At 42.9% G+C, this 24,327-nt stretch overlaps 1 protein-coding gene across 2 annotated transcripts in view; it reads right to left on the bottom strand.

Annotated features, from left to right (window-relative positions):
• Window positions 1-1,369: 1,369 nt before the first annotated feature.
• The window catches only part of ZNF608 (zinc finger protein 608), a 105,421-nt gene continuing 82,463 nt past the window's right edge, over window positions 1,370-24,327 (bottom strand). The window contains exons 3-9 of one of the 2 annotated variants that reach the window (XM_068979843.1): window positions 11,989-12,076; window positions 9,037-11,479; window positions 6,968-7,385; window positions 6,223-6,395; window positions 4,703-4,856; window positions 2,781-2,862; window positions 1,370-2,220 (exon numbers count right to left, since the gene is read on the bottom strand). In XM_068979843.1, coding sequence (XP_068835944.1) covers window positions 2,214-2,220; window positions 2,781-2,862; window positions 4,703-4,856; window positions 6,223-6,395; window positions 6,968-7,385; window positions 9,037-11,479; window positions 11,989-12,076 — 3,365 coding nt within the window. In that variant the 3' untranslated portion in view covers window positions 1,370-2,213. Of the gene's footprint in view, window positions 2,221-2,776; window positions 2,863-4,702; window positions 4,857-6,222; window positions 6,396-6,967; window positions 7,386-9,036; window positions 11,480-11,988; window positions 12,077-24,327 lie in introns of those variants that run through there. The other variant, XM_068979842.1, reaches the window with a different exon arrangement.

The following is a 24,327-nucleotide window of genomic DNA, read 5'->3' as shown; positions in this document are numbered from 1 at the left end:
GTCACACTTCAAATGATATTCTGAACAGAGATATCATACTTGTTTAACCGAAATAAGACACATTACATTAGGTCTTCAAGGATACATCAAGATGTGGTCTAAGAACTGAAAAAATTTGATAAATTTAAAGATTGAGGAAAAACAGGTGAAATCCTCTGAAGCATAGGGATAAAACACCACAAAAAATGTTGGATGATATTCATAACAAAAACTGTTTTCAGGTGACTTCCAAAAATAGAGCAAGTATTTTTGGTTGCAAATGTCTATTCATATGTGAAGCAAAGGCCCCTCAGTAGAACTAACCAAAATACACCAAGACAAAATCTGTCAGCTTAGGAACCATCATTAGCAATTAGAGTAAAATCATTAAAACTTACAGCTGGGATGAAGCATCAACCAGTCAAACGCATGAGGCACATCCCCACTTTTAGGGCTTTGGCTCCGCTTCTGCATCCCACTGCAACGCTTTCCCCGGAGATGCACGTGGCTGCTTCCTCATCTCCTTGAGAGAGATTTTCCCCATCACTCTATTTGTCAACACCCACCAATCCCTCAGGCCCACTCCCAGACTTTGTTTTTCTCCAGGGCATTTATCAACCATCTAACATACTCCGCATATTACTTACACACTTTATTATGCTTACCCAGACCTACTAGAAAATGCAAACAGGAATTTTGTTCATGGCTGTAACCCAGCACCTGTACAGTGCCTGGGATAAGGTAGGTGCTCAGACAGCACTTGCTGAGAAGAAGGGAGAGAGAAAGGGAAGGAGGGAAGCCAAGAAAGGAAAAAAAGTGAGGAAGCAGTTAATTCTGTATATTCAGCATAATGTATGCCAGGAAAACAATGTCATGACAAGTCCATCAAATGGCCAGCTGACTAACCTTTCATACATTTTACCTACTGTCCACATGTCCACAAGACTAGCATCTTTGGAATTATCCATAGATAATTCCATTATCCATTATTCCATACCACAGAAACCTGAAATCTGTAGTGATACTACATTTCATGTTTAGAGTAAATACTCAATAAAGATACATATATGCACTGAATTAAATCCACTATTTGGCTGTTAAACTTGGGTATCATATAAGAAAAGTTAGTATCTTTGTACTATATCTTAACACACTGGACCTCCATAGATGTTAAGGGACTGTTCTTTGAAAATAAATATTATTATCAGCCAGCTAGAAATAATATGAGACAGACAAGAAGCCATTATATATATATAAAAAAAAAACCTTTTTAATTCTGATTGCCAAATTATTTAAGGCAGGTATAAAAAAGGAAAGCATTCAATATACATTTTACATAAAATAAACTAGATTACAGCATAAAACAAGTAACCAGGCAATGGCGTTAAAGTCTCTCTCTTCTAAAACTGGGTAATTGTAAACATTAAAAAAAAAAAAAAAAAAAAAAACTGCAGGACTATTCAAGTAATAGAACAATCACAGATGTCTCTGGTATGCAGGCTATTGGGTTATTTGCCATTCAAGATTATCAAAAATGACACCTCATTATTCACAGATGCTCATTATTTCCCCACTTTAATCTTTACATTATATACAACACAGTTTTTGTGGTACTGGCAACCCCATGCCTTCCAAAAGCATTTTTTCCACAATACACAAGTACAAACAGTGACTATAGGAACATTTTACACTGATGCGTCTTAACAGGAGCCACCATATAGACATCTAAATTGTACCAAAGTGTCATCATCACAGTTAGCCTTTCTGAGGGGTTTATAGGAATTACATGAAAGATATGCAAGGTTCAGGCACACTGATACATAACATTATTTATTTACAATTGAAAAGCAAAAACAAAAAAAAAAGAAAGTAAGCAGCCTTCTGAGGCTAACACTTTCCAACTTGACAAATACGTTTTTTATCTCCTTTACTGAGTGGTTTGCAACTTGGCAGCAGACCCTGTGTGTGCGAGCCTGGTTACTGATACAAAAAGTAAAGAATATATATATATATATATGTATATATACATATATGTATACGTATATATATATAAAACAGAAGTTTAATTACAGCAACATTTGTTACTCTGTGATAAAATCTGTAATTTACAAAAATGAAATGACTGGTTTTTGCCTGCCATTAAGGCATTTCAAATTAACACCATGGAACTGATGTCTGTATAAAGCGCTTCCCCATGTGATCCAGTCACATGACAATGTACATTTCCAATCTTGTTATTCTCTGCAAAAGAAAAGAAAACCTTAGTAAATGTTCCATCCACATTTGACACTGAAAATAAGAAAACTCTAAGACCAACAGACATTGTAATCCTGTTCAATTCAAGGAATTCAATCCCAGAGAAAGTGAATGAACACAAGGGTAATGATATACAACATGAAAAATAAATTATTTTCCTTTTTAAAACAACTTGAGCAGTAACTGAAAATATCAAAGAACAAACATTGCTTTAGCACTATGAGAGTAAATTCCTTCAGTTGCAACTTCATTTTTAAACAAAATAAAACAAAGGGAGTTTTAACAAAGCATTGAAGACAACTTAAGAAAGTTTCAACTGTTTAAGAAACAGATCAGTTAATTACTAATGTACATTACAGCTATAAAAATGTGGTTCATGGTATAGAAGCTGCATCTGAAACATGGTGATGTAATAAGTACATTCACTACAACAATATGAAACCCTTAGGAGCTAAGTTTTTGGTCTAAAAAGCCTACACTTGTTTTCACCCACCCATTACGATGTATCTATCTAGAAAACTGATTCAAAATATGATGCTATTTACCTTCTTTGTGCAGGAAACATTCCTGATGCAGATGCCTGTGCAGCCACCTGCTGAGAGGCAACGAGGGCAGCAGAGGTCAAGCCTAATGGGGGAGAAATGCAGGGTTTCTGTGACTTTCAGAAAGGTTAAGAGTAGATGCAGGTCCAATGGTGAAAGGTTGCAGACCAGTTTGTAAACACACACAGACACACACACAGACAGACAGACAGACAGACAGACACACACACACACACACACACACGCGCGAAATGTTTCATGTAGCAAGGACAGGCTACAAACTGCTCGGTCTAACCAGAATCCATCACTTCATTGAATACTCTGTGGTTTTCTTAATAGCTATTCAAAGAGAATACAGCATTCCATCTCTCTGGCTCTGCATGGTGCTAAATGGTTTGCACGCATTTCTGAATAGGAAGCCCAGGAGAAATAATAGGTACCAGGTAACAACAGGAATCAAAAGTCACAGTGAATTATAGGAGCGACACACTATTTGCTTAGAATACAATACTTTCATAATAACTTTTATCACTTTAACGTTTTCCCCAGTGACTGAACACAATGCATCCCATAAGGTACATGGAATCACTGAATTGAACTTAGAAACAGTCTTAACTTTCACCCTGCAAGAGCAGGGGAGCAGTAAGAGAATATAATAGATCGAAATGGCATGAAGTTGCCTAACAGGAAATTCTTTTAAATTCTATAGAAAACAATCATGGAAAAAAGGTAGAGGAAATAAAGTAAACCCTGAGGAAATGACTCCTTCTATGTTCTCTATGGTTTCTTTACCACCACTATTTGACACCAAGTAACATGGAATGAATAAATTAAAATGACCCTTTCACATTTGGACAGCACTTCCTACTTTTGGAAATACCTTCAAACGTATTATCTCGTATTCAGACAGCAGAGTAAGAAGGAACCTGGCAAGCAGATACTTGTCCACAGTTCCATCTGTATCCTTCCAAAATTCCTACATGGAAGCCTTAACCCCCAAAGTGACTGTATTTGGACCTATACAGGAAGTAATTAAGGTTAAATGAGGTCCTAGGGGTAAGGCCCTGATCTTGTAGGATTAGTGTCCTTAAAGAAGAGATAGTAACTCTCTTCCCCTACCTCCTGGTCCCCCAAGAAGTCACAGGAACACATAAGCAAGATGGTGACCGTCTACAAGCCCAGAGGAGAGCTCTCTCACCAGAAATCAACCATGCTGGCACCCTGGTATCAGACTATCAGCCTCCAGAACTATGAGAAAATACATTTCTGTTGTTTAAAGCCATAAAGCCTATGGTATGTTGTTACTGCAGTCAAAGCTAAGACAGCATGGTCCTAGCAAGTCCTCTACTGGTAAAGATATTGCCACTCTCTGCCCAGGCCATGAGCTGACAAAGCTAGGACCACGGACTGTCTGTGGTTCCTCATATCAGTTTCTCCTCTTTACTACAAGTTTCAGTAGCAAAGGGCTGAAGTCTCAGGATTAGGTTATAAAAAGCGTTGACCCTGACCACATGACTCCCATTACTTCCTTGGGAAAAGGAGCAACTTGGAGGCTTGAAGAGATCAAGGGAAGTCATTTCACCAAAGCCTCCCACCATCCCTCCCTGTCTTCCACAGTTTTCCTGAAGCAGCTCTCTGATCTTCTGATTGTTATATTCAGTGCCCCAGACACTGCCTACCACCAATAACATCAATAAGCGACAATTATAAAGTGGTAGCCACTTCACGTCTCATCAGAACACACAGATGTGGGAATAGCCTTAGCTGTGTCCCAAGGATATACCAGGAAAGAAGTGTTAAAATCCCACCCCAGAGCTAATTAACTCCAAGCTCAACCTTTGTTATTTGAAGACAAGAAAGGCAGTTTTGGCAACTGTTTTTCAAAGCAGGATGAACAAAGGCATAAGGAGCATGGAGCTGCTGACCTTGGAAAGGGTCATACTGCCCAGGGATGAGTGGGTACCCCATGCCCACGTGGGTGTGGTGGTGAGTATGCAGGTGCCGCTGGCCAAAGGGGGAGTGGCGGTCCCTCTCCCTCTCGGCTTCCCGCTCCCGCTCAGCTGAGGCCTTTTCCACAGGCTGCAAAAGAAAAGACAGACATTCTCCCCTTAATCCTTTGAGCAACAATTTGGAGGGGTGTAGTAAACCTCCCTGGTCCCTTCAGCAGTGGGTGCTCCTAATATTAAAAAAGTAAATACACAGACTCTTAGAAATTCTTTACTAATGGTAAATCATTTCAAAAGACGTGCATTTCAATTGGAATTAAGCCAACACTATAGTCCTGCTCTGCGCCAAAGCAACATCAATGTTTTCCTCAAATGACTGAAATAAGAGGACCTCTCTATTCCCATTCATAATTGCAGGGTTAGAATTGACCCAATTTCTTCCTAAAAACAAGTTGCACATAGGGATTAAGGAGAAGAAGGTGTTGCAGAGACCTCTTTAAGGTCAAGTTTTCTGATGACTCTTCTATTTTAACTACATTTTGTGAGGCGAATTTATCTCACAATTTTAAACCTATCTTTACATTGGGCTCCATTGAGAACACACATCCTAATATTATATATTACATCAATATCAAGCACATGAAACCATTGCCCTGTGCCTCTGGAAGAATTCCAAAATCTTTCCATCTTTGAACACTCAGAGAAGCTCCAGTCCTCTAAAATCATAATTTGACTGAGGATCCTGTGTTTCTGAGACCTTTTTTACCCATTTGAACTTAATCAGCCTTTCACTAAAGCTCTTTTTCTTACTTGAAAAAAAAAACGTTATACTAGAAGGAGTGCTCACAGGTAAAGATGCATAAATCTTTTCTTTTTTTTTTTTTAGCTTCTTTAGAGTTTCAGGTAGACACACTCAGATACACATCACGAAGCCTTTATTTAATCTTTCCAACCTTCTTTTTTCTAGACCAGAACTACCACATCCTTCCTATTTTCTCTCTTCCCAATAGCCTCTGGGACTTTCTTTGCAGGGAGTGGGGAAGCAGAGCCATCTTTCACAAAGATAGATGCCTGAATCACCTCAGCAGAGTTACAGGGACGTGTGGAGGAGTCAGTGTGGAAGCAGAATGGATGCAGTGACTTTAGCCAAGTGACTCAGCAGCACACGAGTGCATCAGAAGTATTTTGCACCGAAGGTGGGTTCCTATGAATTTCAATGTCTGGCTGACTAGCATCCTCCTGGGTAAGCAAGGTAACAGATTTTCCAACAGAAGAGGCTGCTACGACCATACATGCTTTAACGTTTTTTCCCCTCGTGTGTGAAAGCACCTTATTTTGAACATGCCATTCTTTCCTTATTAGAAAACAACACAAAACAAAACAGCACTCTTAAATCACAGCTGGGTTCCAAAGCCATTTCTATTTCAAGACCGTTCTCTCGCTTGTCCCCTTTCCCCCTAAAGCACAGTGCTTTTAAGTGACAACAAAAGGGAGCTTACAGCAGGAGACTTGCTGCGGTATTGGTTGGCATGCTGCTGGAGCAAATCCAGTGCTTTCGATTCAGGGGCTGCTTTCGTGTTGATGCTAGGGCTGGTATTGACTTTCTCTGCCTCTTCTCTCCCTGACATCTTCCCATACACAGGATAATGAAACCCTGGAGAGAGATAGGCCCCTGCAGACATACAACAAATGCCACATCAAGTTACGAACGACATCTTTAAACAAAAACAACAAACCATTTGGGTTACATGAATTTGGGATAAGAGTCGGAGATCTTAAAAATAGGGAATATTCCGTTAAGCATGGGCTCTGTCGTTTTTAAACTGTATCGAGGTTCTCCGATTCTCTTCTCCCAGTTAACCCATCCTGATGATCAGAGGTTCTAAAAGAGAACGAGCTTGCAGCCATTTCATCTGTTTACGTGTGCAATTAAGACAAAAGAACAATAACTGTAATGATTATGACAGGAAGTGTTCAGAATGTATGCCTAGGCAATAAACTATATGTCAGTCTCATAGCTTGCAGCAGACCATCAGATTCTATGGAAACTACAGCTAGTTTGACATTTCATCTAAAAAAAATCTGCCATTAATTCCGTTTCACCTTAGGGACGTCTTTAAATAGCATTAAAAACAAGCCAAACAATGTCACTCTTGAAGCCTCTAATTTATCCAGAGTTTTAAAACAGCTAGTACTTGAACACAGCCTCTTCTCTCCAATACCGTGAGAACCCATGACACGTACCAGGGTAACTGTGCATTAGGACGGGAGAAACGGCCCGGTATGCAGGGTGGCTGGGGTCGTACATCTGCGGGTAAGGATAAGCATGCAAGTACTGTATGTAGGACTGATGCTGACTCATGGGCGAGGAGACAGCCACTCTGGTTCCCCGAGAGTCCTTCCAGTTCACAGGAGTCTTCCGATCATCGCTTTTCAGTTTGCCCTCATCCAAGGACTGAGAATCAGGACGTTTGGCCTCTTTGGGCTCCTCTTTGATGCTTGTTAACGATACAGGAAGGCTAGACACACCACTCTCTTTGTTGGGGGTTTTTCTGGGACTATCCTCTTTTAATTTCTTTTCTCTATCAAGTTCTTCTGACTTTTGTGGATCCAGGTATTTGGGTTGGTATACATAATGATGCCATGTCCTTGTATCTGGATCCTGGTTTTGGAAAAAAGACTTATTAAAATTAAATTAACATTTTTAAGAAAAACTCATTCATCGCCATGACAGCACTATTACTTCTAATACTAAGGTAATATTTATTTATATGCTTACCCTGTGAGCTATACTGCCTCCTCTTTCGAAGGAATGATGTCTAAGGCTGGCATGATTAATAATCTCTTTTACAGAAGACAAAAGCAAAGCTCTTAAAGCTCAAGTAATATCAGGGTCAGAATGCTGCTCAGTTTGTGAAGCTGGGCTTCAAAACTGAGCTTGGCTGGAATTCAGAGCTGGGGTGTTAATGTCAATTCTTAACATTAAATAACACCCTCAGACATACTCAATCTAACTCTTGTTTTTCCCTTACTATCTTACATAGGTAAAAAGAATATCAAAAACTCAAGCTGATAATAATAAGTTTTACCTACTGTTTAAGTTTTAATATAGCTTAAGTAATTATATCAATTAACATCATTTAGAGGGGAAAACTCTTGGTTTCCTAATACACTTTCTTCATCTACTGCAGCCGAGGCTGAATATAAACCAGATCATTTCATTAAACAAAACAAAATTAAAAATTAACACCACACATTACGGCTTTACTACTAGGAAACAAAGGCATCCATAACACACAACCCCACCCCCCTGCAATTGTACAGTTTTAATGCAGCCCTGTGATGTCACAGCCTGATTCGACTCCAGAAGTGGAGAAACTGAGGGTCTTTAAAATGGTCTTTGTGGCTCCCCTGCAACCCATCCCATTCATGCTACAAACCCACTGGGTGCTTAGGGTTAAGGCCCAATTTGGGGGCAGAAATAAGCATGAAGAAAGGATTCTGTTGCTCTGATTCACTGGGGACCTCTATATGCCCCCTCTAACTGAGGGCTGGGGTGCTGGGAAATACCAGAATTAATACTTCTGGGACTACAGTTGAGACAGGACGTCTGAATCGTGACAGAAAATGCTAGCATACGTGTGGTTTCACGGTGACCGATTTTCAGGTGTCGGCACATTTAACCTCAGGCTGGCCGACCGCGGGGCTCTGGGATGGCTGCCCGAGGCCCATCCCTTTACCTCCTCACTCTCCTCACAAGCGAGAGGCACTGAACCCTGCTTTGAGGCCCTTCACATAGCACATAAAACAGAAGTCTAGACGCCTCAAGACACTCCAAGTTTCATTAAAAAGGTAAGTAGGAAATGTGAATTTAAGGACCCTGTCTTAATATCCCCAGAAGATGCCAAAATAAATTTGGAAATGTAAAAGAACAAATTATTTGAGTTCTCAGACTCAGAATCTTGGAGTTAGAAGGGACCTCAGCCACCACAGGATAGAATTCCCTCACTTTGGACTCAGTAAGACAATAAGGGACATCAGAATCAGTTAAGGCAGAGAACATGAATCTGCAAAGCACACGGCCAAGATTCTTTTTACTACACCACGTGACTAGGAAATAGTGATCAATGTACATTTCAGAGATACACAAGAAATCCTGAGAGAGTCACTTAAAACACTTTTCAAGAGAAGAGAAATCCAGCCTAAGGAACCCTTGGTTGATTTCCTGTGAAGAATTCTAACCAGATCAAGACCAGCCATGTACAAATCTCAGGCTGCTCTCTCCCTGTGGGGGCCACGCTCCCCAATCTTACTTGTTTAAATCTCGAGGTTGGGTCTACACCTGTCTGCTTCATAGAGTCCATGACAGATTTCATTTCTACAGCCTCCTTAATAAGCTGGTGGTTTTCCATCTGCTTAGCTTTGAAGCTGTCGGCCTGAAGCTGCTGCTGGTGACTGGAGAGAAGCTGCGATTTACCTGTCTCCTCAGTTTTATTAGGCACTGACGGCCCTAGTTTAGAATGGTTTTTGTTAGGCTCCGGAGTAGAGGGAGCTTTTGAGACTGTGGCCGATGGCATGTTTTTCTGTTTACTGTCCTCCTTGCCCAGCTCTTTCAAAGGGAGCTCGTTTTTCCTTTCACAGTCTCCTCTCCCAGTTTGGGCCATTTTCTGCTCTGCCAGCCTCTGGTCCTCATAGTACTTCTCATACTGCTGTCTATAGGCCGGGCTGGTGGCCATCAGAGACTTCTGGTCCATATAGAGCCCGTAGGCATACTGGCCGTAATACAGTGACTGAGCCAGGGCCGGGTGTCTCTGGGTGATCACCGACTGGTGCTGAGGCTGTAAGGATGCAAGATTATGGTCCACTTTCTTAGCCTCGAGCTGCTCTGCCTTGTCTTTCTTATCCGCTTCTTCCTCAGACTCCTTCTTGATCTTCATCCCCTGTGTGCTCCCGCCATTCCCAGCTACAGGGGCGCCCACTTGCCCAGGGTGCATGTAACTGGGAGAATAATAAGGATCGTAGCCATGGTAATAGGGAGAGTGGGACTCTTTCATTTGAGATGATTGTGCTGTCGTTGAAGAATGTCCTTTCGCAGCGCCGTCCTTACTAGAGAGTATATCTGATGGGGAACTGGTCTTTGACCTCACGCCCTCTGACCTGCTGTCAGAACCACCGTCATCAGCAGCATCGGAGATGTCTGAGTAGGCGGGGCTGCTCGTCTTGGCCGCAGAACTCTCGGCTCCGTTCTGGGTCAGCACGTGCAGCGGGGCCATGGGCGCCTGTCCGTTCACCAAAGTGCTGCACTCCATCCTTGAGGCACTCCCGATGGAAGGGCTGGGAGCGTTGTCTGTAAAAGTGTAAACCTTATCTGCCTCAGCTTTGATACTAGCCATTCGACTCTCTTGAGACTCGGACAGTCCATTTGCCAGCCCTTCATTCTTGCTGAGATGGTCCTTTAAAAAATGTCCGGATAAATCTTTCCCAGTCCCCTTGGCATCCTCGAGTTTGCCCAGCTTTGCATCCATTTTCGGGCTCCCCGTCTCTTTCCCTTCTTTGTCCTTCAGCTTTCGCTTCTCCTTTTTCTTTTTGTCCTTGAGGGACACGAGGGCTGGGTTCACGGTGACGGGCTCCCCCATAATTGTGGGCTTTGGCTGAATGGGTTTTAACGGAGGACTCTTTGGTGTGGCCTGAACAACTGTGGTCAGTCCGGGTATGGTCCCCGTAGTGGTGCTTGGAAAGGCGGCAGTGGGAATAGCGATTAGCTGCGGGGGTGTGGGAGCTGGGGCAGGGGCAATGGGCCGGGCAGTTTTAAGTTTAGAGAGGTTTTTGTCCATTTTGCAATTGTTGGCTTTTTTGCCCTTTTCTTTCTCTCCCAAAGTTTTCTTGTCAATTAATCCTTCTGCTTCCAGTTTGGGCATTTCCACAGTCAAACTGCCGTCCACTGCTGAGCAGCTGTCTAAGGTGGCTGTCATGTTGGAGATGATTGGAAGATTACTGAGGTCATTGTTAAGACCCTTCTTTTTGCCAGAATTCTTCCCAGCCTTCGCTCCAATAACAGAACCTGGGCCGTTGCTCAGGAGCTCTCTCTTTCCCTTGGGGGTGCCGGGGGGGTTCCCTGAGCCAGGGGACACTGGCGCCTTCACCTGCTCATAAGTTGATACACTTGTGCTTGGCTCGCTGCATTCCAGCGCCACATTGCTCAAGGCCTCCTCGCAGTCTGAGATCTTGTCCTCACTATCTGGTTCGAACTCCAGCTTGTTCTCTGGGTCTAAGTGGGCATGAGCCTGGTGGTACCTGAGGCCGTTGATGTGCTTGTATTTTTTGTTGCAGTTTGGGTGGGGACAATCAATCAACACAGGAGAAGAACAGCCCTGGTCCAAAAAAGTTGTCTCTGGTTTCCCTTGAGGGGTGGTGGGAGTGCTTCTGGAATTTGTGCGGACACGCTTCCCGGGCTTACTGTCCTCGGAGCTGGAGTTCAGGTCTAGCTCCATCGGAGGCTTGTTTTTCCTTTTGTTGGTGGAGGAGGGGCTGGCTTTGATGTCCTCAGCAGCACAATTCGGGGGTGTCCTCCGCCCGCTGGCGTTGAGGCTGCCCCGCCTCCCCTTCCCATTGGCCCCTCCTCTGTTCTTGTTCTGCAGCCCTCTGGACTCTATGAAGCTGGCCTCCGAGCCCGGGGCAGCTGCGGTAGACCTTGCTCTTTTCCCTCGGCCTCGGCCCCCTCTCATCTCCAGGTCGCTGGTTGGTGACTCGCAGAACCTAGGGAAGCAAGTAACAGCCGTCAAAACGAGCATTTCCAAAGGAGCCAGGTGAAATCACAAGGCACGCAATGTAGTAAAGAGCAGTCAACACCCCAGCAGCTTGAGGGCAGGGCCCAGATGAGGAAAAGACACCCAATTCTTCCACTGACAATTTCAATACCTATGACAGATCAGGCTAAAACAATGGCTTATGGTCTTCCTCAGAAAACCAGCTCAGGTAGCTAAGTTTTCAATGCAGTTCAAATTCCCATGTTGACAAAAAAGAAAACAAAGGAGATAAAGGAGGGGCAGGAAATAGCGATCACCCAAAAAACAAGCAATGTGGCATCTGCATTTTATTGTGTTCAATCCTGAATTGCTCATTGCTTTTTTGCTTGGTTTCAATTACAAACTGACTTTCAAGTATTATTAATCTCTCTCTGTAGTTTCCTTGCAAAGAGAAGGAGAGGGGAAGAAGAGGAAGGAGGAGAGAGAGACAGAGGCTGAAATCAAAGGCCCCGTGCCTACCTGGGAGGGGCCCAGTCGTGCTTGGTGCAGTCCAGTAAGGTCCCTACGTAAGTCTTGTTCCTCCACGTGACATTGACCACTAGGACACCTGCAGGAGTGGGGAATGAAGAAGGACCAAGGTTAGCACAAATTACCCTATTTCTAGTTCATTTATTATTACTATTCTTTTTACCAGCAAAGCTCTATTCTCATTTGCTTTCAAAAGCTGTGGTTTGCATTCTTCCTCTTTCTGGTTTCAGTGACCTCAAGCAAAAACCCACAGGAAATCGTGTGTGTGTGTGTGTGTGTGTGTGTGTGTGTTCATGAGCATACTTGTGTGGTACAAAAGGGTAAGGCTGTGTGTGAGAGGGTAATCAAGATACTGCTGACAGAAGGAAATGGTTTTTGCCATGTCCTGCTGTAAAACAGCAACACTCACCTCTTAATTTTTCTATTATTACACATAATTGCTTTCGTTTGGCAAGCAGCCAACAAAAATTAAGCGCCAGTTACCAGTGCTTAAAACAGAAAGTGACTGAAAGGAATCGGTTTTGTTTCCAATTCAATAATATAAAATAATGGTGATTTTTATTTAGGGAAACAAATGATGTGCATGCAAGAGGGACCTTGAAGTTCAGATAGGAGACAATCAGCTATGATTTATTCTTCCTAATCCTCTCCTCTCTGGCTTTGTGAGACAAGAATTAGCCTTAGTATGGTATCTATTTCACTGTTTGGTCTTGTTTCATATTAAGGGCTCCTAAAATAGCCCTCTTAAGAAAATATATGTACACAATAGGTTTGCTCTTGGGGTTATCTTTAGAATCAGCTTTAGTAAGCATTTGCCACAGAGGATAAAAAAAAAAAAAACCTCAAAACGAACACACTTGTTTCCTGCAAGCCATTCTGCTTTTCCCAACTGCTTTGCAGACAGACAATTTAATTTAGCACTGCATCTGTGAATTACTAAACTTAAGTGCACTTAGTATACCAAATGTCAGAGGGAAACAAAATATAACATCCTCTTTATTTCTCCAGAGGACAAGTGCCTTAAAAAAATAAAATAAAAAACAACTCATTTCTTTAAAAGCACACATTAAAAGGAGGTAGATTTTGCTTTTGAGACATATATAAACTATTAGGGTAAAGAAATAAAGTAAGTGTGTCTTAGTTTCTATAAACCACCAGTCTCCCTTCTTCCTTGGAAACACCAAGAGATAATACTCAAAGTCTATTTTTAGCTGGTTTACACACTTGCTCACTGCTATTTGAATTCTGCAGAGAACTTGTATTGAACTCCTTTGTGGTAAGGGACACCTCACAAAGTAAGACTCATTTCCTTGGGAATGTCTTTAATAGCAGGTAAAATATTTGGATAGTTGGGACTCAAGTAGTGGGGAAGAAAGGATTTCTTTCAAAAGTCCCAAAAAGAGATTTAAAAATTGTTTCCCATATGGTCTGTGTTACTATTACTTAGGTGACAGCTGAATTTACTCACTATATCAATGGTGGGGGGGAGGGGAGATTACATGAAGGAGAGTAAGCGTTTCCTCAAATCATGGTTGATTCCATTCTAATTCCTTCATAGGAAAAAAAAACACTCAAGTCATTGAGTATAAAAATGCTTATTGAGATGAGAGTCAATGGTAATTAGGCATTTGGTAAAAATGTGCACAAGACAGAAGAATTGGAGGAAAGGATTCTTTATGAGCACAACCCTTCAGGAAAAGAGAGGGGTGGAGACCAGGCGAAGGGGAAGACGGAGCTGGTTTTCTCATCATTTGCTCTCTGGGGCACTGTGTGTGGTGTCAAAGACCTTTGCAGCTGCTTAAAATTCTTTAGCATGTCAGCTATATTTACAGTGCAGAAATATATCTGTATTGCCAGAAGGTTACTGCATTTTAGCTTTAGATGCAATAGGCTGAATCACTGCGTTCCTGAGTCCCTGATGTAGCACAAATGTATAATTAAAATTGCTTGAAAGGAAACATGAAAGAAACAACAAACCCTCCATTCTTACAGTAATAAAATTAAAAACAGGAAAAGTCTGCGCAGACACTTAACATTTGTCTGCAGTGAAAGGCTTTTGTTATTGCTTTTCCCCTAAGGGTTTCGCGTTTCCAGCAAATGCTGGCCATGGATTGGCCGGCGCCTGCTGGGAACGCCAGCGTCTGATTGGCTGAGCCGAGGGCGGCCGCCCGGAGCAAAGGCTGGGGATAAAGGAGTATCGCCGGGGGAAGAGGCGGCGGCCCGGCTGCCGCAGCGGTGGACCGTCCACGAGGCGGGGGCACGCTCCCCAAGCCCGGGTTCTCTTGGGGACAGAGGGCTGCCCAGCTGCGTCAATCAATGCGGGCTGATCCGTGTGATGAAAGGCTACTGTCCACGTGACCGCGCTGAGTTTCCCACCACGACCCACGCAAAGTTGCTCCATGAAGCACACCAGCCTGCACACCACCCTCAGCATCGAATTCCTGGTCTTGGAACAGGACAAAGGGAAACCTGGGAGCCGGAGAGGACGGACCCCAATATGCAGGAGTTAATCACTGAGTATGTGGAGTTATCGGGTGAAGCTATCACAGGCGAAACAACTCCACACTGCAAAACTATTCCCATCTCCTGATACTGTTTCTCGACGCCACACTTATCTAAGTACAAGTAAAAATCACCATTATTAGCACTTGGTGGGAATAAAATTCTTTTAAAAAAATGTCCATTTTCAACCTAAAAGGGCCTCAATAAGTTAGGCTAGTTTTCCTAGAATCCCCTCCATATTTTAAAACATGCTCAAAATAAATGCTCTAATCCTGGGAAGATGTGAATAGTTTCTCTAATTAAATACGTGTGTTTGGTCTATTTTTCCCTTATATGCACAATCCACTTCACAATGTCATGGAATATTTATGTCAGCCTAGAATTCACGTGCAGAATACAGGCATGCACATGTTTATGCGGCCCAATCTGCTCTGTATGGGAATGAGGGCTTAAGAACGCTTCTCATATAAACTACAAAGCGTACTGTTTCTTTGTCAGGAAGTCTATGTTCAGACAACATCCTATCATGAGGGGCCAAGTACAAAGGTAGTGTTGAACTCTAAAAAAACATATAAAGGACTTATCTTTTTGAAGTCACCACATCTTGAACACTTTCTAACCCGTGGTGATAGAAAACAGACTATACTTTTGTGAAAATGAGTCCTTTTAAAAGTTCAAATTTTATAAATCTGGGTATGGTTATTTTTCTCACATAAACTAAAAATAAATGTACATTTATTCCTAAAGAATTAATTTTACTTTTATTCTTTCAAACATCTTGCCAATTTGTCAGGTGCTGGGGACACTGTACAAGTCCTTTTCATCGATATCTTCTCAAGTATCCTACCAGATTGATCATCTTCCCTTCCTACCCACATGGGGCTTCCTGGGTGGCTCAGACATAAACAATCTGCCTGCAATGCAGGAGACCTGGGTTCAATCCCTGGGTTGGGAAGATCCCCTGGAGAAGGGAATGGCTACAACTCCAGTATTCTTGCCTGGAGAATCCCATAGACAGAGGAACCTGGTGGGCTACAGTCTATGGAGTCCCATAGAGTTGGACCCAACTGAGCAGCTAACATTTTTACTTTTCACTTTTCCCACCCACAGACTGGGCATGGTTTTTCTCAAAATGCTAATAATGCCTGCCCTGTAATACTTTATATTTGAAAAATATCTTAAGATTACTACCCATGAAGAAAAAGCTGCAAAGAGCACCTGGTGGTTTGAGTGTGCTTTCCACATAGCGTCTTCTTCCTTGTGTTAAGGGTATGTCTTAGATCCTAATGCACCATCTAAGCTGCCGCCCCCACAAAGCATTACCACTACAAGACACCTTTAATAAGAAGGTGATCTGCGTTCTATAACATGAGCCCCTTCCCTGCCTCTACAAGCCAAAAGAGCCCTGAGATCCACATTCACGGCGTTCTATTATCTCCTCTTGTCAATACTTAGCAGTTAAGTGATCCCAGAGAGATGGTCAGGCCCATTAAACATTTATTGTACATCTACAGGGTATATACAACACTAGGAATCTATTTAGTGCTATGGAATCAGCCATAGGTTGCCATCCAGACTTTATACTTTTAAAAGTCTGCAAACAGAACATAAGCATACCTGCTATTCCAGAAGTGCAAGTACAGTTAGCATATTACCCATACTAGAAAGTAGGGCCCTTAACCCATCTTATTCAACTAGACCCAGCATGAGACTTTCACAGTAACTGCCCTGCCTAAAGTTCCTGTTCAGAGGGAAGTCTTAGGCAACCAGGCTCCTAGACCAGTAATCCTAACCCTGGCCTCATCTGACTGCTCTAGGTAACTGAAGCAGAGATAAGTAAACAAGGACTTGCTCTGGGAACCTGAGCTAGTGATACGGAAAGTGAAGTTGATAATAAGAGTAGAAACCTACAGGTCACAAGGTACTGAAGGGTGAAAGGCCAATGGGTGGTATAAGGCCCTCGTATTTGTGTGTCCCTTTTCCCTTGTGCTACAACTCTAAAGGAGCAGGGGGTAGGGGTTGGAGAAGCTCTCACTGGTATCTAGGGCTGTTCCATTATTTTTTAGTCATCTTGTTAGAAAGACGCTCCTGGTTCTGAACTAAAATCTGTCTTTGAAGACCTAGGTCCTGGCTGTGCCTTCTGATACCCTACAGATAGTGCCCTTGACAGCCTGTCACCCATGCAAGGACAGTGACCATGTCAACACTCCCTTCACCTCCTGTTGTCCTCTTTTTTTTCCCCTCCAGCATAAACGAGTTTCTTCAATCAATCTTGATACCACATTTTTAACTGCCCTGAGGGGGGAAAAAAACTTTAACGATGGACTCATCCAAATTCCCAAAGCAAGTTAAGGCTTCTAATAAATTAGAACCAGAGACTGGGCTTCCCAGATAGGGCTAGTGGTAAAGAACCCATCTGCCAATGCAAGAGAAAAAAGACACAGGTTCGATCCTTACGTTGAGAAGATCCCCTGGAGGAGGGCATGGCAATCCACTCTAGGTGAATCCCATGGACAGAGGAGCCTGGCTACAGTTCACAGGGTCGCAAAGAGTCAGACACTACTAAAGAGACAACACACAGAGACCAAGTCTAACATTTGCTCGTCCATGAATTCTCTCCAGACACAAAGACATTGTACACCATTAAAAAATGGCTACTTCCTCCTGGGTCCCCACTACATTCCATCCAAATGCTCTCTCCAGTGGAGACCCCCAGAACCCATGGTTTCCCTCTGTGTCCTCAGCTAGCAGCTTTTTCAGCCTCCCTATGGGTTAGATAGAGCCCTGTTCCTCAGTTCTGTAAAAGGGAAATGAACTGATAGGTGCCACTGCCAGGATTAGCCCAGAAAAATCTCCCAGGCACATTCCTCTGATTTCTTCACCTTCCTGGCTGGCTGGGACAGAGACCATGGTGACTCTGACGGTCACAAGAGGATGGTAGAGTCTGCTTTAGCTCGGAGCCTATGACAAGGAGAACCCCTATCCAACAGGAACACTAGATGAGCAGCAAATAAACTCTTACCGTTTGAATACTGCTGAGACTGTTTTAACTTAAACTACATGGTCCCTTTAACAACTTACTCCACTCATATATACAAGAGGCCTGTCTCTTCCAACCAGACTCCATTCCTTGAAAACAAGAGCGGTGTCCCACACCTACTGTACCCGTGGGCACAGTGCCCAGCACGTGGAGGGAGTCCATTCAACTCCCAGAGGCTATCAGAGATGACCGAAGAAAATCTAGATTTGAATGCCACCCAGTGTCTTCTTTTCACAATTACCATACTTTTTCAATAAGCGTCGTCTCCCACTAGTTTAAAGATGATGGGCACGCGCTGTGGAGAGATTTTGCTCTGAAGATGTTATAAATATGGTTTATGAATTACTGTTTCTGCTATTTGTGAAGATGTCTCCTCAAGAACTGGGCAAATGCCTGAGTTCCCAGTGGATCAGCCAAACTCTGTTTATATTACAATTTAAAGACTTCTTGCAGAGTCTTTAAAGTGCCTCATCCCTGGGACAGAAGTCTTTGCTAAGCAGTGCCAATGCCAAATTTGGTCTCTGCCATCGCTTCTTGGCCCTCTTATTCAGACTGCCACACGTGGACAACCAGGGTGTGCACTTGTGCAGGAAACAAGTGTCACTGCAATAACACCAAAATGGAACCCATTTATGGCACCATCTTTTTAAGTTTATACATTTCTTTGCTTCTGTGTGTGTATGTATATGTGTGTGTGTGCATATATATGTTTTTTTCTCCCCTAGGAGGAAACATGACAATAAATATGTCACAATATGCAGTTTCCTAAGTACAGAATAAAGTTCATATATTCAGGATATTACATTACTCTTTTTAGACAACGTGACTACTGTACAAGGTAACATTTATCACCTCTCCTCTGTACTGAATCCCCTCCCTCTCGTATTTTGTTGTGCTGGCTTTATGGTGTCCAACACAGGTACTATTTAAAAAGCCAAGTCTTGTCTAGTACACTTGTTCATTTTTCCCGCTTCAGAGCTTCCAGCTTTATAGATAGGTCTTCTTCAAAGGTCAAAGTGGAGTTTATCATTCTTGGAAAGAAAGAAAGATAGCAATAAGTCATGTCCGACACTTGTGATCCCATGTAGCCTGCCAGGCTCCTCTGTCCATGGGATTCTCCAGGCAAGAACACTGGAGTGGGTTGCCACTTCCTTCTTCAAGGGAACTTCCCAACCCCAGGAATTGAACCCAGGTCTCCTGCAATGCAGGCAGATGCTTTACCAACTGAGCTATGCAGGAAAGCAAACTTTGGGGGGGATTTTAAATTCACAATCGGATTGCCAATGAGGTACCTGACAAACAGCAGAGGGACTTTTTCCTATTACCTCTGCCAAAGATAGACAGGGCATCAGGACCAGGAGTGTCACGTGGCCAGAAAATTCATTTTTTTTCTTTTTAAAAGAGCTCTACCGCTGGGCTGAATGTTTGAAGAGTCACTTTAACCACATCCTGTAATCAAACCATCTGGAACACAGTGCTGTGATTAGTCACCCTGAACACTGGGCTTTATCTGAACAAATAGTGGAGGCAATGGAGTTGGGAGATAGGGCAGCACTAACAAGGGGAAGTGTAATGAAACACTTTATTCCCTAGTGTGCTGCCGCCCATCATAAACCCCAGAGACGCACTGCTCTGGTGTTAACGTCCAGCTTTAGGAAAGCACAGTGAGCTTAAAGATTAAAGGACCAAAGGGCTAAAAATCGCTGGTTTGGATAAATGGTCTCTGTCGAGGGCTGGAAAATGTTGGCACCACTCTATCTGTGTTAATTATAACCTCTCTGATGACAGTTCAGCATTCCTAGCAGGGTTTGGTGTTATTTTCAGGACATTAAGAACAAGGTTCATTTATGGGAGGAGACTTATGATTCTTTATTTGCCACAGGTTAATCTGAACACTGAGACAGTTCTTTTTGGTTCATCTAAAGCCCGTCCATAAATAACAAGAAAAAAAATCTAAGACCTTAATCCAAATAAACATGCTAAACCAATACCAAGAAGCAATTGCAAAATGCTGTTTCTAATCTACATTTTTAAAGATGGTATCTTTCTTACTTGACTAGCTTATCTCTTTAAAAAGTGCATTTGATCATCAGGATACAATCTATGGAAATCTTAAAAAAAAAAAAAAAAAAACCACCTGAAAGGATCCCCCCCCTCCAAGCCCCCGCCACCCAAAATACATAGAATAAGCTCTAAAAAAGAAGGGGGGAAAAAAAAACCCACTGGCTAAAGAAACCTTGTTTCCCCATGGGTCTTATGGTTTAATACACAAAAGAACACAGAGCCACTTCCATCACTGTCGCCTCCCCTGCAGCCTTTGTTCGGAGGCCTGATGAGCTGTATTGATTTGGGAAAATCATTGAGCTTCTTGGAAAACTAGACTCTCGCTTATTCACTGCCATCTATTTCTTTCCCGTGAAGACAGGTGGTCGATATCCAGTTGACTGGTCAGCGCAAAGAAGCTCTCACTGCTTTTCTTTTCTCGCTTCCCTAGAAAACATTATCCTTCTCTACTTCTAGAAAACACAATGGCCTGTGAATAAGTCTTGTGGGGACAAAGAGGGAGCAGGAATAAGGCTTTTGTCAGGCACCCCTGGGGAACACAGAAATACCACCCCACATATTTGCATGGAAGCTTGCACTGCCTACCAATGATGACAGTATTTTCACTACCAAGAATTACACAAGTTTCAGCACTCACAAAAATTTTGAGAGTCCAAAATGTAATTTTAAAAAAAAACACTTGAGATCAGTAGATCATTAGGGCCCAAATAATATTTATTCAAGAGGTGCTTTACTTCTTTTAATAATTAGTGCTTATGTTTTAGCAAGTTTCATAGTTTATAGGTGTCATTTTAAATATAATCAGTAATAACTACAAAAAAAATTGCTTTTAAGTTAGGTAGACACACACATCCTAAAGCAACACTGTGCTTAATGGTTTGAGGCTAGTTTTAAATATGTATACACACACACACACACACACACACACACACACACTTAGATCAAATACAGCAGCCATTAACACCACAATATATAGCCTGTGCTCCTTAGGCAGTTTCACTAGTTTCTGTGCCAAGTCCCAGCTTGGGGACAGCCAGCAGGACAGGTTATGATGCCACTGTTGGGACTGTGGGGGTGGGGAGAGGACAGGCCCCTTAGCTAGCTTCAACAAGGACAGCAAGTCACAAACACTTACGTAGGCTGCACCAAAAATCACCCTTCATGTCCCAAGAAGACGCTTTTCAGACTGTGATCCATTAAGGCTCAGCCAAAGCACAACAGGTAAGAGGTAAAAGATGAAGGAGCGGGAGAGGCAGAAGGGAGAAGAAGAAACGGAACAGAAAACAGTCTCTGAGACAGCCAATTAGGGCAATTTACATGCATTAACTGAACAGGTACATGTGCGGAGTATATTTACACACATACACACACAGGCACACATTTGTACAAAGAGGTTTCATTTCTGGTCTTTGATGGGATGTTTCAGTAAGGTATCCCATGAGGCTTGGTAACGTGGAGGTAAGCAATAGCACCACTCTGAGTTTCTGGGGCAAAGTTCTTGAACTTCTGCTCCTTGGCAGGCAGGCACTGGTTTACGTGAAACCAAGATGCACTTAAACGAATGACTTCCAGTGCCAGCAGGTTTCTCACACCCTCTCCTTTTCCGAGGCACAATTTCCGCATTAGAATAGGACAGTGATGTCTCACCTCTCCCCAGGCCTCCCCACCTCCCTGTCTTTCTCCCTGGGAAGATGAGGGTTCAATGCCAACAGTAACAGAATAGCCTCCCCTCCCCCAACCCAGTCTCACAAGCCTCAAATATTAGCTCGCTGGGAAATAATTTCTTTTCTTCCTTTAAATAAAAGCATTTCAAAATTTGAGGAAGGTATTTGATAAGTATTTACTGAAGGAGGCCTACAATGAGCCGTGATAAAGATATGGTTGTTATTTTATTACCTCTTAACACATCATTCCTGTAAGAGGGTTATTTTTGGAGACAGCTGTGCAGGCGGGGCCCTGGGCAGACAGCACACGGCCAGCATCCCCCCAGGAGGAGAAGGAAATAGCCTCTACACACTCCCACTTGCAGCCTCTCAGGCCACTGAAGATAAGCAACTGAAAGAATGCAGGCCTTTCAAATCATCAGGCCCAGTCGTTTCCTGTACTTAATATTAATTACAGGATCTTTTCAGCTAACAACTTCTACAGCCAGGATCTCCACAATGCTGTTTCTGCAACTTGAAAAGCAGGGAAACAGACCAGCAGAACCAGACCAAAGACAGACTATCCTGAAGGCAGAACATTCCCCTCAACACCACTGCCCCTAAAAGAGGGGTCTCTGGGGCTAAAGGGGAAGAAAAGCGCAGGAAGCCAGGAATTCAACAGTCACCAGCCCGATCCCCTGGCTCCTGATGCAGGCTGCGGTCTGTCTCTTACCCAATGCTCCCCTGAGGCAGGAGCAGGAATAAGGAGCAAGAGGACAGGCGAAGTAATCATTGAGATGAATGAAACAGAAAGATGCCAAGGAAATAAATCTGAGACTGAAAACCCTCACATATTTGGGGAAGGAGGTAGGCTGGCGCAGAAATGGTTATGGAGGCATCAGTTCTCAGAAACCTTTCATCATCTGTTTACCTCCCAAACCTCTTGCAGATCAATCTCAGTGGGTGATGAGCAGATTTAAATGCCTGTGGATTGCTTGGCAGAATCTGTATAACACAACTGCAGATTTGGGGACTGTGTTTTAAAATACTTTCTTACCATCCCCAGTCCTTGAGATACAAGGAGACGGTGGGAACCAATTGACAACTACACTCACATCAAAAAGCTGCTACTGATGCATGCAGCTCCCTGGGACTGAAGAGCCAGGCTTCATATAAATTATGATGCTTTATTTAAAGCCAGAGCGCTTATTTGCTTTTGTGCCAGCTCTGGGCCCTTTTCATCTGCAGCTCTACTGGGCCCAGGAGAGCACACATTCCTACAGCTCTGCTGGCCACCAGCTGTGTCCCCGTGAATCATAAAACCTCTGAACAAGCCATTCTTTACAAAGGCCAACAGCATTTACTGGAAATGATCACTCTGCTATTATTCCACTTGCTGAAATTTAAAATAGCAATTTACAACAGCAGCTGAAAAACAGGGCTCAACTGTGTGTGTGTGTGTGTGTGTGTAAGTAAACGGGAAGGCTCTGTGTGTGTAAGCAAATAGGAAGGCTCTGATTAATGTGTATGGCACACAAAGGGTGTATTTTGTATATTACTTAAAATTCATCATCTTTGCACAAATAAAAAGGAAACAAGGGATGCAGACGTCAGAGAAGGCAAAATCCGCACCCTCACAATGAAAGGCAATGGGTGGGTGGGTGGATGAGGATTTCGTCACCAGTGACCCTCCCTGTTCTCACCTGGACCTGGCCATGCCCGGCAGGCAGTGCTGGAGGTAATTCACACCCTCTGCTAAGTAAAGCCACATAATTATGGCTCCGGTTCAGAATGTAATTTTAAAAAAAAAAAGGAAAGAAACTGAAGGAATCAAGTCTAATCAAGCTCAGACTGCAGTCAGTTTTACGGCAAGGATTGGACAAAGGAAAAAGAAAAGATAAGGGTCACTGGAGGTCAAATAGAATAGCCTGAACTTCTGAAGAGATGGGTCTGCAGACAGACTCACCGGGCTCAAAGCTGCTTCGCCTTGAACTATACCTCTCAGAGCCTCCATTTCTCCATCTACAGAGTAGGAATTATATGAGTATCAAAGAACGTGTAAGTTATGGAAAGCAATTAACATGCGCACTGACACAAAACAGTCACACAGCAAATGAACTCTGGCTTCCTCACCTCTGGACTCTCCTGTAATCCCGTGGAGGGAGATGTGAACATACTAAGAATCTCCTCAGAAATAAAGCCAGCATCAAGCAAGGCCTCCTGTGTCTCTTCCAGAGAAAGCATTGTCAGACACGGGCACCTGCGCTAACTATCCTGTATCCCTGGTGACCAGGCTTATTGTACATGAGTTGTATCTGTCTCTTAGAATCTTAGGGGCAGCAAATTCCAATATTAAAGACTTGTATAATTTTTGATCAACAACAAGGTCCTACTGTATGGCACAGAGAACTATATCCAATATCCTATGATAAATCATAATGGAACATTATTTTTAAAAAATGTATATATACGTAAACCAATCACTTTGCTGTGTAGCAGAAATTAACACAGCATTGTAAATCAACTACACTTCATTATTTTTTTTTTAAAAAAGGAGTTTTGTTATTTCTAGACCTACCATCTATTTCAATCAATAAAAAGTCATCCTTCCTACCCTATCCATTATTTAAAGCAAACATTTCCTCATTTCACCACCCAACAATAACACCACTATGAAATGCAATCTAAATCACTGAAGCCTCATCTCTGGACTGGGGGTAAGGAAACCTCACATCAAGTTTTCAAGAACAGTGAACTGAACCCCTGACATCTGTCTAAATTATCAAAAATAAAAATCTAAGGTCCCCACCACCTGACAACAGAAACCAGGCCCAGCAGCAAAGCTCTTGGGGATGCAGAGGGAGGTTAAATGCAAACTCATCTTTCTGACCCTAGCTGAGAAGACCAGTTTTCATGATAATGGTCAGAGGCTGTCTTCCCACCCTCCCCCACCCCACATTCCAAAGTTCTTATCTCTCAGGGAAGAAAACAGCCCCACAGAGTTACAAGTATTTCAATAACGTGCTTAGAGACCAGCTCTTTTCTGTAAACAACCCTAATGAAGCGTGACTAATAGTGCTC

The sequence above is a fragment of the Capricornis sumatraensis genome, chromosome 9 (assembly GCF_032405125.1).
Source record: "Capricornis sumatraensis isolate serow.1 chromosome 9, serow.2, whole genome shotgun sequence".
Taxonomy (NCBI): Eukaryota; Metazoa; Chordata; class Mammalia; order Artiodactyla; family Bovidae; genus Capricornis; species Capricornis sumatraensis.
The sequence above is the reverse complement of the archived record's forward strand: the minus strand, read 5'-3'. Positions and strand labels throughout refer to the sequence as shown.